Source organism: Tursiops truncatus, chromosome 16 (genome assembly GCF_011762595.2).
Source record: "Tursiops truncatus isolate mTurTru1 chromosome 16, mTurTru1.mat.Y, whole genome shotgun sequence".
NCBI lineage: Eukaryota > Metazoa > Chordata > Mammalia > Artiodactyla > Delphinidae > Tursiops > Tursiops truncatus.
This window is the reverse complement of record NC_047049.1, coordinates 266,783-281,780: the sequence shown is the minus strand read 5'-3', so window position 1 is coordinate 281,780 and position 14,998 is coordinate 266,783. Positions and strand designations below refer to the sequence as shown.

At 66.7% G+C, this 14,998-nt stretch overlaps 1 protein-coding gene across 5 annotated transcripts; it reads right to left on the bottom strand.

Moving 5' to 3' along the window:
- Nucleotides 1-549: 549 nt before the first annotated feature.
- ADAM8 (ADAM metallopeptidase domain 8) lies at nt 550-14,961 on the bottom strand. Of its 5 annotated transcripts, none has more exons than XM_033842517.2 (26): nt 14,657-14,961; nt 13,256-13,321; nt 12,462-12,556; nt 11,203-11,306; nt 10,265-10,341; nt 10,028-10,106; nt 9,856-9,932; nt 9,508-9,691; nt 9,137-9,199; nt 8,991-9,059; nt 8,523-8,692; nt 8,344-8,425; nt 7,888-8,036; nt 7,598-7,775; nt 7,251-7,340; nt 6,974-7,163; nt 6,797-6,878; nt 6,331-6,490; nt 5,817-5,894; nt 5,108-5,192; nt 4,313-4,529; nt 3,602-3,788; nt 3,076-3,141; nt 2,843-2,896; nt 1,491-1,568; nt 550-1,344 (listed from the first exon to the last, which is right to left on the bottom strand). In XM_033842517.2, the coding sequence occupies exons 1-26, from the start codon at nt 14,944-14,946 to the stop codon at nt 1,339-1,341; spliced, it is 2,976 nt and encodes a 991-aa protein (XP_033698408.1). In that variant the 5' UTR covers nt 14,947-14,961; the 3' UTR covers nt 550-1,338. The 5 variants fall into 5 exon arrangements, with proteins under 5 accessions (XP_033698408.1, XP_033698405.1, XP_033698406.1 ...); XM_033842514.1 differs by having other exon boundaries at nt 550-1,142; XM_033842515.1 differs by having other exon boundaries at nt 550-1,142; nt 2,843-2,893.
- Between the last annotated feature and the right edge of the window lie 37 nt (nt 14,962-14,998).

The following is a 14,998-nucleotide window of genomic DNA, read 5'->3' as shown; positions in this document are numbered from 1 at the left end:
CTGCATTTTGCAGGGAGTCCGGAGAGCGGGGACCCTTCCGGGGCCGCGGCCCTTGCCTGGCCGTCCCGACTAGCGGCACATCTCCTTCGGGGCTCCTGCTGGCCGGGAGGGATGACCGCTGCGCTCTTCCCCTGAGCAGAGAGCGCCAGGAACCGCCTGACGGGCGGCGGCCCTGCGGCCTGGACAACCGGCGGTCACCCCGGCCCCCGGCCCCGTCGTGGCCGCCGCCCCGCCCTCACCGCCGTCGCTGAAGTCCCGGGCCAGGTGGCGCTTTGCGGCGGCTGAGCGGCAGTGCGTCCAGCCAGGCGTCTCTGAGGCCACGGAGGGCGCCGGGCAGCAGCGGCGGCCGGGGTGGCTCGGCCTGGCGGCGCCCAGCGTGCCGGTGCCCACCGTGGAGCCGGGAGACGGCGGCGGAAGGGCGGGGCCGTTGCCGGGAGACCGGAGCGGGGTCGGAAGGGGAGGGGCGCCGGCCACCTTGGGTGCTGGCGGCCCGCTCCGCGCGGGCGGACCGAGCTGCTTAGTTTAAGCAGAGGAGGGCTTACGATAAAGTCTCAGAAGAAAAGAAGGGGAAAGTTTTATTTTAACAAGCATTGGACTCTTAAATCTTATAAATTCCACATTGTTTCGCATGCAACATTTTCCACCCATCTCCCGTCATTTAGAATTTGATCAATAATTTAATCGTAGAACACAAAAACTTCATTAAAGTTTTCAGCCCTACTGAATGTGCATCTGAGGTTTCCAGAGACCCAGACAAGACACCAGGGGCAGTAGGGAGACACACGTGGGTGAGGAGGCACTGGCCTGGCCCCCGTTCCTGAGGTCAGGACAGCAGCCGAGGGCCCGACCACGGAGTCCTGGGCGGAGAGGGCCTGGGCTGTGACCGTGGGGTGCTGAAGAGTGACCTTTGCCATGAGGAGTTGGCTCTTCCGCTAGGACTTTTCACAGTGGACCCAGCCCTCAGGGAGGGGGACGGAGGGCCTGGGGCCAGGCAGCTGGTCTGTCGGTGCTGGTGGCGAGGTCACATGATCACAGGTAACGTCCAGACAGGTGCACAGATGCCCCCCAGGGTGCTTTGAGCTCGGGCCCCATCACCTCCTCTGGACGGGGGGTTTCAGAGCAACCTTTGGGGCAACAACTCCCTTGGAAAAGGAAGAAAGAACTGACATTAAAAACCATCTGCTACGAAGAGCACAACTGAATCTAATTTCCATTTACTTTTCTTAAAATTTGGATCCTCAGTTCATCCAACGATATGACTGTGCTCAGAGCTCAGAGCCGAGTGGAGACAGCCCGGGTATTAACAGCTGATGCTTTATCAAGAATAGACTTCTGTACTTAACACTAGTGGAGAAAAAGACACAGTAACAGCTGGAAGAAGCGGCAAGCACTGAAAAGTCCTCTGACAGAGTAGAGGGCGGATGTTACACCCTCTCAGGGCTGTGCCCCAGGCAGCCAGCTGGGCACTGCCCTGTGTGTGAGGGCCTCACCTTAGTGGGTCCAGGCTGGGCCACTCCGGCCCTGGGCTTGATGGGTGGCATCGGTGGAGTGCAGGTTGGCTTGACGACCTGGAAGGAGGCAGACACAGCTGATAGCCAGCTGGGCCAGGGCGCCAGCTTCCCAGCTCCTTCTAGAAAGTTCCCTGGGTGCTCTGCTCTGCTCCAGACCGGCCTGCATGTTTCTCTTCGCTGAGCTCGCTACAGAAAAGTGCCCCCAACCCCCTCCCCACCCACAGCTGCCACTGCCCCGAATGAAACCCAGATGTGGCAGGCCCCCATTCCTGGGCCCATCGGCTTATCTCACTGCCCTGCCCTCTTCCCTCAACTCCCCCCTCCCCCAACATGACCCAGGAAAAGCTCTTAAATTGCCAGAGTGGGTGTCTTCGGAAGCTCTAAAGCAAAGGATCCACTACTAGAATTTGCATTGGTTTGCATCTCAGCTTTCCCGGGGCCAGGGCTGGAGTGGAGACGGAAGGCCTCCAGCAGAGGCCCTGCTCAGCCCAGGCAGCTCATTCCAGCGCCAGAGGGACAGGGTGGGCCCAGCACACCGAGAAGGTCCCTGCTGAGCAGAGGGGCAGAAGTCGCCTGCACTTTTCTCCCCCAGCACAATTCCCTGGCTGCCACCAGTTCCGTGGCCAGAAATCTCTCTGCCCACCCCCTTCCCTGTCTGGCCTGTCAAAACCCCTCCTAAGACTTTTTTACGGACTATTTTTGTAACTTCGTTGTAACTCTAAAATTAATTCAAAATAAAAAGCAAAAAGTAGAGGATCTCCGTTAAGCAAACGCCACAGTAATGGCTGTGGCAGGTGAGATCCACTCACAGAGGCACCGCGGGTCCGTTTAGGAAGTGACCAGCCGGGCGTTGCTCCATGCACCCCCACGACATTAACCGCTAAGGGAAGACGGGCCCTACTGAGATTTAGAGCCCTGCGGACACCATGCAACCCAGTGATGACTCCACACCGGCGGCGGACAGGCTGCCTCGGGCCCCCCAGGCTCCTGGCGGGTGGAGAGAGGAGCCTGGGTCTCCCTGCCTCACAATTCGCCAGAGCAGGTGACCTCCCCGCCTGCCGGGCGGTGCGTGTGCCTGTCCAGAGGTGCGCAGGACCCTCGGCAGTACCCGCGGGGCTCCCAGCAAAGAACGGGACCCACCAGGGCCAGACCTCAGGACAGGCGGGAGGGCCTCCCGAGTGAGCCCAAAGGCAGGGGGCTTGCTGGGGCGGCATGACTCACATTTGGGAGAGACCCTTCCCAAACCCCTGAAGCCTCAAACCAAAGGGAGCACAACGATGGAGCCCACAGCCCCACACACCCCTGTGCCCCTCCCCCGGGGGTCCTCTCACCTGCTTGGCCTTCAGCCCCGGGAGGGGCTTGGTGGGAGGAGCAGGTCTGAGCTGCTGGGAGGGGAGGAGAGGTCAGGACCCCAGTTTCCCTGGGTTCAGTTCATGTCGGCCCCTGAGGGTGCAGTGGCCACCACCCGAGGGTCCCTGGCCCACCAAAGCCAGCCCCAGACCCTCCACCTCCCAGGATCTGCTCTATGCCACCTCGACGGCCCCTCTGCCAGCCCCCCACTCACCTGGCCTGGGACCTGCTGGGTATACACAGGAACTGGGGACGGTGGGCTGGACATAGCGGCTGGAGGCTGCAGGAAGCCGGCCGTGAGCCTGGGTCTCAGGGCAGCCACCTCCAGGGAGCCCTGGCTTCGGAGCTGCCCCCACCCAGATGAGGACCCAAGGTTCCGGCCCCTCCCAGAGTGGGAAGAACACAGGCCCGTGTGTGCACAGGGGGCGCCATCCTGCCCCACCACTGGGCAGGGCCCTGAGTTATGCTCCCTTCCCACAGCCCTGGGGACGCACAGAGGTGCTGCATGGCAGCAAGGGCGTCTGGGCCTCAAAACCGCCCCGAGGTGGACTTTGCAGAGGCCTCGAGCCTCAGATTCAATTCTGTCACCAGCTCCTGCGGGTCCTCAGACCACTCGTCCTAAAGCCTCGTTCTGCCTCTAAATGGCGGGCGTGGTGGCCACTCTAAGCCACTGGGTACTGCATCCTGGCCTGAGCTTTGGGGGTGGCCTGGGGAACCCGTTGGGGATGCCTAGTGCTTACAGCAGGAGGTGGCCACTTAGGGGTCACCGCGGAAGCCGTGGGTTTGGGTGGCTGGCTGGGGTGGGAGGAAAGGCCCGGCTCTGGGGGCCCCCTGGTGGGAGCCGGGGCCCTGCCCTTCACCGGTGTCCTGTGCCCCTCGTGGAACAGGGGGTTGGAGAGCCCCATGGCCGTCTTGGGCGCCACATTCCTGGGGAGAAATAAGATGGGTCAGTGCTTCCTGGCCTCAGGATTCAGCCCAGGGACTTGGGGCTCCTGGGCGTGGGAACCCTGGCCTGGCCAGAGGCCCACTCAGCTGCAGCTGCCCGTCGGGGTGCGCCAGTGACAGCCGCGCGCAGAGGGAGAGGCAGCCTCACGTGTCCCCATTGACTCTGGGGTCCAGGTGGGCCCGCAGGAGGTACTTGGAGGCCACTGGGCAAGTGTGTCCTGCTGCGGCCAGCGTGGGGGTCGAGGTCCCCCCAGAGTGGGCACCGGGGACACCCAGAGCCCAGGGCAGACTCAGAGCGCACTGTCCACCGAGGGCGGTGGGGTGCAAGGGGGAGACGGGGTCCTCTCTGAGTTTCCATATCACCAACCTGTCACCATGACCCACACCTGCTCCCGTGTCAGCGAAGGCAGGGGGCCCAGAGCGCGTTCTCCCCCCTCCAGCAGTGCGAGCAGGCGACTCGCTCTGTGCACACACGCTGACGCCCTGCAAGCCCAGAGCTCACTCACCTCCTTCGGACGGGGCGCCGGGCTTTGCGGTAGATGACCACGCCTGCCAGGGTCAGCGCCACAGGCACCAGGAGCGCCACAGGCACCAGCACGCCCACCAGGCGTCTCCGGGACGCTGTGGGGACACAGGAGGCCAGGTGCCACCAGGGCCAGATGTGCCTCGAGGCAGCAGGGGCTGGGAGGGCCCGCGGGCAGCTTAGCGCATGTCCAGGCCAGCCTGGGGCCAAGGAGGGGCCTGAGGAAGGCGCCCCCTCCTTGGCCACGCCAACAGCCCTGAGCCCTGGGCCCCCTGCGAAGGCCAGGGCCACCTGAGGATCCTTGGCCCTGAGAACCGGTACATGACGCCAGCACTCTGGGCTCTCAGGGGACCAGCTGGAGGGCTTGGTGGTGGGCAGCCCCAGGCCCTCAGTGATGTGGGTGCGGCCAGGCCAGGCCCTGTAGGCCTGACCGCTGGGGAGGAAGACACTTGTGGGGGTGGGAGGCCCCGAGGTTCCCGGGCCCAGGACGGGGCTGAGCACCCAGCAAGGAGCTGGTGCTGTCCCTCGTTGCCCCTGCAGCCCTCCCTCTGGGACGGGCCCCCCTTCTCCTGTAGGGCCGAGGTGGGGACTCGGGGTCCTGGGGTCCAGATGCCGGGGGCTGCAAGGCCACATCTTCAACATGCCCCTCACGGTTTAGGGGCACACGGCCTCCTTCTCGGCCCCTCCCAGGTGGCCTGAGAAAAGGCAGGACCCGCAGCCAGATCCCCTGGGCTTGCGAAGGTGTGTGAAGGCGCAGGGCGGGGCGGGCCCTGCCTACCTGTGCGCACGGTAGACAGCAGCTCTGCGCAGTAGGGCGGGGCCCAGCCCGGGTGGCAGTGGCACTGGTCCTTGTGGTTGCACACCTGGGGGACGACCAAGGCATCAGGGTCTCCAGACCCCCACCTGCCGCACCGCCCAGTGCCCACTGAGGCGCCGTCTGCTCTGCTGGGGCCCCTACTGACAGAGGACAAGCTAGGGGTCCGGGACTGCCACCACCCAGGTTTCGTCAGATGTGCTGACGGCAGCAGCCCCTCCCCGGGTGAGGGAGGATGGCTCTGACGGGACGCTGTGGACTTCCTGAGCAAAGCAGGCATCGCCGCAGGACGGGCAGGACAACTCTGGGGCAGGCTGTCCTCCTGAGACGGGGACACGGGAGGGCACTGCCCCAGGCCCCCCGGTTTCAAGCCCTCAGAGCTCTGACCTCCCCAGCGTCACAGCACAGGTTACTAAGAGCTCAGAATAGGACACTTCACATCAGACCGGCCTGGCCCACGTGTCCACCAGCACTGTGACTAACCTGGGCTTCCGTGTCTACACGGGACGCCCAGATCCCTGTCAGTTCCAGCCTCAGGAGGCCTCAGCAGGCTCCTGGCACAGCCCCAGGGCACCAGCCTCTGCCCTCTGTTTGTCTGGGCTATCCTCAGCACAGCCTGAGCGTCTTTCAAGCCCAAAGGGCTGGTGGCAGGCCATCCCCTGGACCCACGTACCCCATGGTTGCTACACCGGGCAGAGCAGTTTCTGGATCTGTAGACATGGAGGTCCTGGCAGAAGCCTTTCCAGCAAACCTGGAGGGCAGTGGGGGTCTCTGTAGGCAGCCAGTCTAGACCCCTGCTTGAAGCACCCCAGCTCTCCACCATCAACCAGAGCAGACCCAAAACCTGTGTCTGGGCTTCGGAGGGGCAGGCCACAGCCTTCACACCCCCGGTGGCCTCGCGCGCAGCCCATCTACTGGCCGGCCTTGGCCACGGGGAGAGGCACTGCCCGGCCAGCCTTCTGCTGCCACCAGGGCCACAGAGGACTGGCCCCGCCCATCCCCAGAGGGCTAGCAGGACAAATAGTCTTCAAACCCATTAACTGAGAAGGGTCTTCTCCCGCACCCCCCCATGCGCCTTCCGAGTTTCTCCCCAGAACAGAGCCCTCCTCCAGCCGCCACCGCCCTGCTCTGGGCCCCAGCAGCTCGCCCTGGGGTCCAGCAGCCCAACCGAGGCGCGTCCGGCCCACCTGCTCCTCGCCACACTTGGTGCCTTCCGGCACTGGCTCGTACGCGCTGCTGCTGTCCTGGACGAGAGCCTGGCAAGCACCCGAGGAGGTGGTGAGGGTGCAGGAACTCCGCTCCGGGGGCTGCCCCCCCTCACAGAACAGAGTGCCACACCTGTTGACCCTGAGGACAGAGGGACGTGCGTGGAGCCAGCTCCGCGGGGACCCCTGCGCGGTGCTCACAACCGTGCTCAGCGCACCAGGAGCTGTGGGTGAGGCCCTGGGTCCACCCGCAGGGGTCCACGGCCCAGCCACAGTGACCCACTCTCCCAAAGGGCAGCATGCTCTGGCCTGGGGGTCCTGCAGGGCCAGGTAGGCCCCCGGAGAGGCTCCTGACTCAGCTCCCGGACTCCTTTGTGCAGAGGACTCTCTTGGTGGAAACATTCCGTGCCCTGGACCCAGGGAAGTCGGGCCACGGGAGGACGCTCACCTGCCAAAGTCCAGGGGGATACTGCCCTTGCAGCCTGTGGAGATGCTGTAGCTGTAGCACGTCTCCGTGGCAACCCGAGCGCCTGCGGGGCAGGAGCAGGTCAGCGCTCCGACTCAGGACCAGCAGCCACCCTGGCAGTCCTGAGGGGCCCATGACCAGGGCCCATGCCCGCCTCACCTGGCCCCCACAAGTCCCGGCACCTCTGGGCCACCGTGGGGCAGGCCCCGTTGTAGCAGTAGCCCCCCGGGCAGGGCGTGCCGTTCTCCCAGAAGGCGTCCTCGGGACACATGGGCTGCCGGCCGTCGCAGTACTCCCCGAGGTCACACTGGTCCTTTGCAGGGCGGCACGGCTCTCCGGCCGGCTTCACCTGGTTCAGCAGAGCCGAGCTCACCCAGGGAACAGGAGGCGCCCGAACACCCACGCCTGCTGCTGTGCCCCAGAACCCCAGGCTCACCCTGCACTCGTGGCAGCAGCTGCCGTGGGCACACTCAGCCCCCTTGGCCAGCAGGCAGGTGCTGGCATTGCAGCAGCGGTTCTGACAGTCCTGGGGGCGGGGGCAACAGCGAAGGTCTAAGCGGGCTGCACGCTGGGCTGGCCCCAGGCCCTTCCCTCGGGTGGTCTGGTCACTCCCCGCCACGAGCCCTGCCAGTCGTTTTGGTACCAGAGGACAGGAGGTGTCGCTGTGCGTGCGCAGGGCGCCCGGGGGTCAGGAACGGTCGCCCCAGCCTGTGGATGGGGACCGGCCCCCCATGTGGGCAGCGGGCAGAAAGCAGAGGGTGGTGGCGGGGCCCGGCCCTGTACCTGGGGGGCGCCGCAGTCGCACTGCTCCCCACGCTCCAGGAACCGGTTCCCACACACGGGGCCGCCCACCAGCCGGTCGGGGTCCGGGGCGTCTACCAGGCAGGCCGTCTGGGGCTTCTCCACGAACGTCTCCAGGTCAGCCCGGCTGCAGTGGCTGAACTTTCTGGGGAAGCTGGAGCTGCGGGGAGGGGAGTCCCTGTCATCAGAATGGGGGGGGCAGCCGCCCGTGCCCTGGGACACCCCTGCTGGGCGGGAGGCCCTCGGGCGGGCTGGCTGGGGCCAAGCCTCACCCGATGCTGGCCGCCATCACGCAGCCGCCGCCGTTCCGTGGCACTGCGCAGTAGCAGTCCTGGATGTTCTCGTCGTGGTCCATGCCCAGGTTGTGGCCCATCTCGTGGGCCATGGTGCTCGCCACGCCGACGGGGTTCGGGCTGTGGTCCTACAGGAGGGGCCATGCTGGCTGGGGTCACTCTGGTGGCCAGTCCCCCGCCCGCCCCCAGCAGGCTGAGGGGCTCGGCGGTCCCTCCTGCCAGCATCACTTCTTCAAACCTAAAGCGTCAGTGCATCCTTCGGAAGAGGCAGCTGCTCAGGTGTCCAGGGGCAGCGTAGGGACCAGCAGGTGGACCTGAGTCCTGAGGCCCCCCCTCGCAGGCCCCAGCTCAAGCTCTGATCCCCACTCCCTTCCCCCCCACCCCCAGTGGCCAGCTCCAGCCTCTGTCCAGCAAACCCAGCTGGATCCCCCGCACCTGGTTCACAGCCCCCGAGTCCTGGGAGCACATGGCGGACACCCTGGCCAGTCCCACGGTGGTCCCTGCGAAGTCGACCCCGCTGGGAAAGAGAGCAGTGTCTGCACGTGGACACTCGGAACCCGCCTCCCCTGGGGGCTCCCTCGTCCTGGCGACAGCGTGGCCCTCCGCCCACTCACGTGATGAGCTGCGCGTTGTCGTGCAGGTGCCGCCCCGCCAGGTCTCGCACCCGCCAGGACAGGAAGTTGTTCAGTGTGGTGTCGGCCTGGGTGCTGACGTGAATCTTGTCCCCACCGTTCCACATCTCCAGGCCCACGAGCACCACGCGGAAATTGAGCTCCTGATAAAGCTGCCAGAGGGCAGGGAGCCCCGAGGGTCAGGTTCCAACGGTGAGGCCAGCCAAGGGCCAGAGGTCCCCCCAGCATCCGCTGCGATGGGACAGGTCACGAGGGCAGAGTCCTAGCCCCCCCATCACCTGGCAGATGGTTCTACTGGCAGCTGGGCGCCCCCATGGCCAGCCCTCTCCTCCTCTCCAGGTGCCCCAACAGGCCTCTACAACCAGGGTTTCTGTTGGGCTGGGTGTGTGCTGCCGCGGGGTCCCAGCAGCCCCTGCTGAGAGGAAGCCCCCAGAGCGGAGCGGCCCCCACCTTGTCCACGTGGTTGACCACCTCCAGCATCCGCTGGCGCACAGCCTCTCTGCTCCCCAACCGCTGGAACTGGAGGACAGTAGACCCTCAGCTGCAGCCTGTCGGCCCACCTGCACCCACCCCACCCCCGCCCCTGCCCCCGGCACCTCTGTGCTGTCCGTGACCACGAACAGCTCCACGTAGCGGGTCTCTCGGGGCACTGGCCAGTTCTGAGGAGTAGGGACAAGAAGCCGGTCAACCACCCAGCCACAGCCCGCCTGTCCTCAGCCCGTCTGCGCACACGGAGCATCTCCAGGCCCCGGAGCTGGCCCCACAGCGCTGGGGGAGCCTTGGTGGGAGCTGGGGGGGGCTCTGGCACAGACTAAGGAGCTGGCTCTGCGGCCAGCGCGCAGCCAGGCCCAGGCCCACCCCAGCCACGGGGGCGGCAGGCAGCACCCCCGCTTCGCAGGGCATTCAGGAGTCTGGGGATGCATGGGGCCAAGCGGACGCGGAAGCAGCGGGCAGGGCCTCCCCTCACCCGGGGCCTGAGGGCCGCCGAGACCCGCGGCCCCAGGATGGTCTCCAGGCTGCTGTCGTTGACCCCGCAGGTGCCGGCCTTCTGCTGCAGGTGCTGTGCCTGGTACAGTGCGTGTTGCCCCTCTTCCCCGCCTCCATCCAGGGGCTCGATCAGGTGGATGGTGGAGCCGGCCTGGAAGAAGCCCCTGAGGCAGAGGGAAGCCCATGGCTCTGAGTTAGCGAGGGACCCCAGGGCAGCAGGTGCCCCCGGCCCATCCCTCCCTTCTTGGCCTCAGTTCACTTCGCTGGAGAGTGAGACAGTGCTGGGCCCTGATGTCCTGATGCACCCCGCCTGGTCGGCAGCACCCACCTGAGGCCGGCACAGGTGCTGAGGCTGGCAGCGGATCCCTGGTGCCCCTCCACGTTGCCCTGGTAGAAGCAGTGGTCCTGTGGGAGGAGGGTGTGAGGGCTCCGCCGCCAGTGCCCGTGCTCCCCACACCGCCACGGCCAGCCTTGGGGGGGGGGTCACTCGGGGGCCACACCTGCCTCAGTAGCCGCTCTGTCACCTGGGAGCCATCGGCGGCCGTGTAGGTCTCCACGTAGCCCGAGCCCACCAGGTCCCTGGAAAAGAGCCCCCGTGATGCTCTGGGCCCCGCCTGCCTGCCCCAGAAGCCACCTTTGGTGTGGAGGAGAGGCTGGGCCAGGGAGCTGTATGCCCAGGACACAGGTGTGTCGGGGGCAGGGATGGGAGCAGGCTGCAGGCTTAGGCCCCTGCTCACCTGTTCTTCCGAAGGTGCAGGGTGAAGGTGTGCCCTCGGGCCCCCAGGACGTAGCTCACACTCTCCGGGTACAGGCCCTGAGCCGGGAGAAAAGGGAGGGGTCCAGAGAGAGGGGCCCTGCCCCAGCCACGCCCACCTCAAACCTGGGGGTGGGTAGCACAGGGCCAGTAGGGGGAGGTGGGGCCTCGGGTCGAACCGGAGGCAGTGGGCAGGTGGGGAGCTCCACCCAGAACCGCCTCGGGTGCCTCAGGCCTCGGTGGTTTCCTCACAAGTCCACACGGGGAGAAGAAGAATGCCCCTTACCGGGAAGCAAGGGGAGGGGGGACACAGCCCCTGACAGGCAGCCTTAGAACCCAGGCGGCAGAGGTGACCCGCCCCTGCGAGGCCCCGCCCCTTCCAGCCCAGGGCCCGACTGGCGGGGCGCCCCCAGCCGCAGCTGACCCCTAGGACACCGTGCGCTGTGCCCGCACCCTGAGGTCAGGACGGGGCTGTCCTCAACACACACTTGGGCACCTGCAGGCGCACACGCTTCAGGTCTCAGAAGTGCCCCCAGGCGCCCCGGGGAGTCCCAGCCCAGCCCCAAATGCCTGAGAGGCGTAAGCTAGCGCCCTGCTGAGCCATCCCCTCCAGTCTTGGAGGAGTCTGACTAATCGCTGGAGTGAAACTGGGGAGTGGCCGCGGCCGGCGGAGCTCCTGAAAGGAAGACAGGGCGGCCCGGCCGGCACCCCCCACCCCGAGGCGGGGCGGCTGTGGCCCTGCCCAAGGGTGGGCAGGATGGAAGAAGAAGGTGAGGCCCGGGGGGGGGGGGGGGGGGAGGGAGGAAGGCGGCCCCTCACAGCTCGCTGGGCACACGGGGAGCTATCACCCTGCTCACAGACAGAAACGGGCTCTGAGGGGCCAGGGAGGGACCCCCAGGCCAGCCTCCCGCCCAGGCTTACCAAGTGGAAGGGCAGGGCTCGGCGGGTGCGGGGTGCTGGCAGGCGCCGGGGCCTCACCACCTCGTACTGCTCCACGTGGGGCAGGGTGGCCCTGGGGGCAACCTCTGCAGGAGAGGGGGGTCAGCAGGCGCACAGGGCACCCTCCCGCCCTGGGGGTCCCTTCCCAGCCTGCTGTGCGCCGGCACCTCCTCTTGGGGAATCGCCCGACAGCGTGGGGACCGCAGACTCTGAGCCCTGGCTGCCCAGCCCAAGTGGGGTTCTGCGTGAAAGAGGCCGCAGGACCCCTGCCCTGGGTGGGGTCGGGCAGACTTGCGCCTGGCAGTGCACGGAGACCCCACCCAGCGCCTGCCCTTCCAGGAGCCCACCAGGCTGCCTCCCAGACCCTGGGGTGACCCGGATGCCCCCTCCCCCTCAGAACGAGGACACACACAGGCCCTGGGCGGGGGGAGGGGTGGGGGACGCGGGGGGAGGGGTGGAGGGTGCGGGGCGGGGGGCCGGTCTGCCCGTCCAGCGCTTAGAGCTGACATTTTTCATCCCAACTAATCACGTGACCGCGTCTAACAGGGAACTGGCAGCCCTGTTCCGCAGGGTTCACCCAGCCCAGATCTAGAAGCTGCCCCGTATCCAGCAACAGACAGCAGGGACCCAGCCCAGGCCCAGAGATGGAGACCTACTCCCCAGGTGACTCTTTTCTCCTTCTTTCAAGGTGTTAATGGTTGTGTCTCCGTAACGGCTATCTGGCAAACCTCCCGGAGTGAAGGCCGTGCAGAGGGCCTGCCCCGTAAGTGCCCTCCCCCCCGAACCCCAGGAGGCTCTCAGGAGCTAGGGTGGGGGCCAAGGCCAGCAGCACAGTCAGTTCCCCCAGAGGAGAGGCAGGTCCCCATGGGGCAAAACAACCCCCTGGGGTGCCCCCAACCCCTCGGCTCCAGGCCACTGCTCCTCGGTCCTCCCCTCCCTGCCAAGCTGGGGGCTCCCCGTGGAGGTGGGCAATCCTCCCGAAGCCCCGGAATGGGGCCGAAGCAGCCAGGTCCTCCACCCTGTTCTGTCCCAGCCGGTCCCCACCTCCAACGCAGAAAACGCCCAGGTGGCCGTTTCCCCACGCACTTCCCTTTTGAAGTTTCCGTGTGTGCACCGCCCAGGGCCTCCCCACCGACTGGCCACCTGTGCGCCGCCGAATCCCAGAGACCAGCCCAGAGCCCCGCGCAGGGAGCAGGGGGCCAGGCGACCGGACCAGCCAGAGCCAGACGCCCAGCACTCACCCTGTAGCCACAGCGCAGCAAGCAGCAGGAGCCCGAGGCCGTGCATGGTGGGCGGTGCGGGCGGGGTCCGGATCCGAACCCACGGTTCCGGGGGGCTGGGGAGAAGGTGCTCCGTGCTCAGGCTGGCTCTGGTCCTGCCCTCGCCTCTGAGGCTCTTGCCCTCGCGCCCCGCCCTGCCCCAGCGACCAGCCCCCTGCCCGTGGCCAATCAGCCCCTCGGGGCCGGGAAGGGCCGGGCCTGGGCACCTGAGGGCGCGGTCCCGCCCCCACCCCGCCTCCCCGGTCTCCTTCTGGTCCCCTGGGGCTCCTGGACAGTGTCCCGTATCCAGTGTTCAGCACACAGTTTTGTCAACGTGGACTGAATTAAGCAGGGCAGGTGGACAGACTAACCTGGGCCACTCCTGCAATTGCATCCCCCATGCAGGTGAGGAAACAGGCTGGGGCTGCCCGGGGGGGCCCCGCCGGGGGTGGGGGTGGGAGTGGAGGCCCTGCTGCGTGTGAGGCGTGCGCAAGCTCCAGCAGCCCTGCTCCCAGGCTCCCGAGGCCTCACTGGGGAGACTGGGCAAGGGGAGCACACAGGTGGGGCCGCTGGCCAGGTGCCGGGCAGCCACCTGGCTCAGGGAGCAGACCCTGCTCTGTGGAGAGGGCGGATGTGGAGGCCCAGTGGACAGCCCTGGGATGCGGTCGCTATGGGCCAAAGTCTGCAGCTGCCTGCCCGCTGCTGCCCCCAGCCCCCAGTTTCTGCCCGCCCTGCCCTGCCCTGCAGGCTGGGACCACTCCACTCTGGCCTGGTACCTGGGGATCCAGGCTTCTTGCAGCTGAGCTGGCCGGTGGCACCCCAGCCTCACTCTGAACGTGCCCCTGGGAAGGCAGGACATCAGAGCGTGTCAAGGCCTCAGGTGAAAGGGTGTGGTGCCCACAGTGGGTCCAGACCAGAGATCAAAGTTCAAAGGACCATGATTTCCCCCGAAGTGAACAGCAGAAAAAGGAAAACAAGGCAGGAGGGCTTTGCACACACTTTGGGGTATCTCGGGCGTGGGTGACAGAAGCCCCCAGGGCCACAGTGAGCAAGGGGCACAGGCAGCTTGTGTCCCTGAGCCCATACGTGACCGTGTTTCACACAACGATGCGTGTGAACCACCCCAAATCCTCCTGGCCATTTTACTTCTCTTTTTTGATATTGCATGTTATCTGATAGCAGAAGTTCAAAGGCTACGTGTCCCTATTTGGGCAAAAACCCCAGCTGCCGGGACTACACGCTCTGCTGCCCAGACCTCAACAGGGAACTCGGCAGCAGGGGCTCAGCACCGGCACCCCCACCCCACCTACAGGACCAACGTGGGCCCGCAGAGTCCCCTACTCCAGAGAACCCCTCCCCCACCCCACCTACAGGACCAACGTGGGCCCGCAGAGCCCCCTACCCCAGAGAACCCCTCCCCCCCACCTACAGGACCAACGTGGGCCCGCAGAGCCCCCCTGCCACAGAGAACCCCTCCCCCACCCCACCTACAGGACCAACGTGGGCCCGCAGAGCCCCCCGCCACAGAGAACCCCGCCCCCCCACCTACAGGACCAACGTGGGCCCGCAGAGCCCCCCGCCACAGAGAACCCCTCCCCCCCACCTACAGGACCAACGTGGGCCCGCAGAGCCCCCCTGCCACAGAGAACCCCTCCCCCACCCCACCTACAGGACCAACGTGGGCCCGCAGAGCCCCCCGCCACAGAGAACCCCTCCCCCCCACCTACAGGACCAACGTGGGCCCGCAGAGCCCCCCGCCACAGAGAACCCCTCCCCCCCACCTACAGGACCAACGTGGGCCCGCAGAGCCCCTGCCACAGAGAACCCCTCCCCCACCCCACCTACAGGACCAACGTGGGCCCGCAGAGCCCCCTACCCCAGAGAACCCCTCCCCCCCCACCTACAGGACCAACGTGGGCCCGCAGAGCCCCCCTGCCACAGAGAACCCCTCCCCCACCCCACCTACAGGACCAACGTGGGCCCGCAGAGCCCCCTACCCCAGAGAACCCCTCCCCCCCACCTACAGGACCAACGTGGGCCCGCAGAGCCCCCCTGCCACAGAGAACCCCTCCCCCACCCCACCTACAGGACCAACGTGGGCCCACAGAGCCCCCCACCACAGAGAACCCCTCCCCAAGCCCACAGGGCGCTCCCCTCCCGCTGTCAACGCCTGCAACCTGGAGGTGTCTCCTTCAGGAAAGCCCAATGCCCAGAGCCCAGGACAGGACGCAGGGCTTCTGGGCCTCGGGCCAGGTGGGAGGGCCAGCGGGCGCCTCTGCTCAGAGCCTGTGCTGCAGAAGCCCGGACTGTGGCATTTTGGGTGCACCCGCACGCACTGCAGCTTAGAAGAGGAAGCAGTTTGTGGCTTGAGTCCAGGCCCCCAGCTCAGGGTGCCCCCTCCGCAGGGCAACAGCGGGGTTGGGAGCTGCCCGACCCCTGCCCCTAGGGGAACCCTGTCGTTCCTCATCTGCCAGAGCGGGGTGGGGGTGGGTGGGCGGGGAACACCTGGAGCAGGCGGT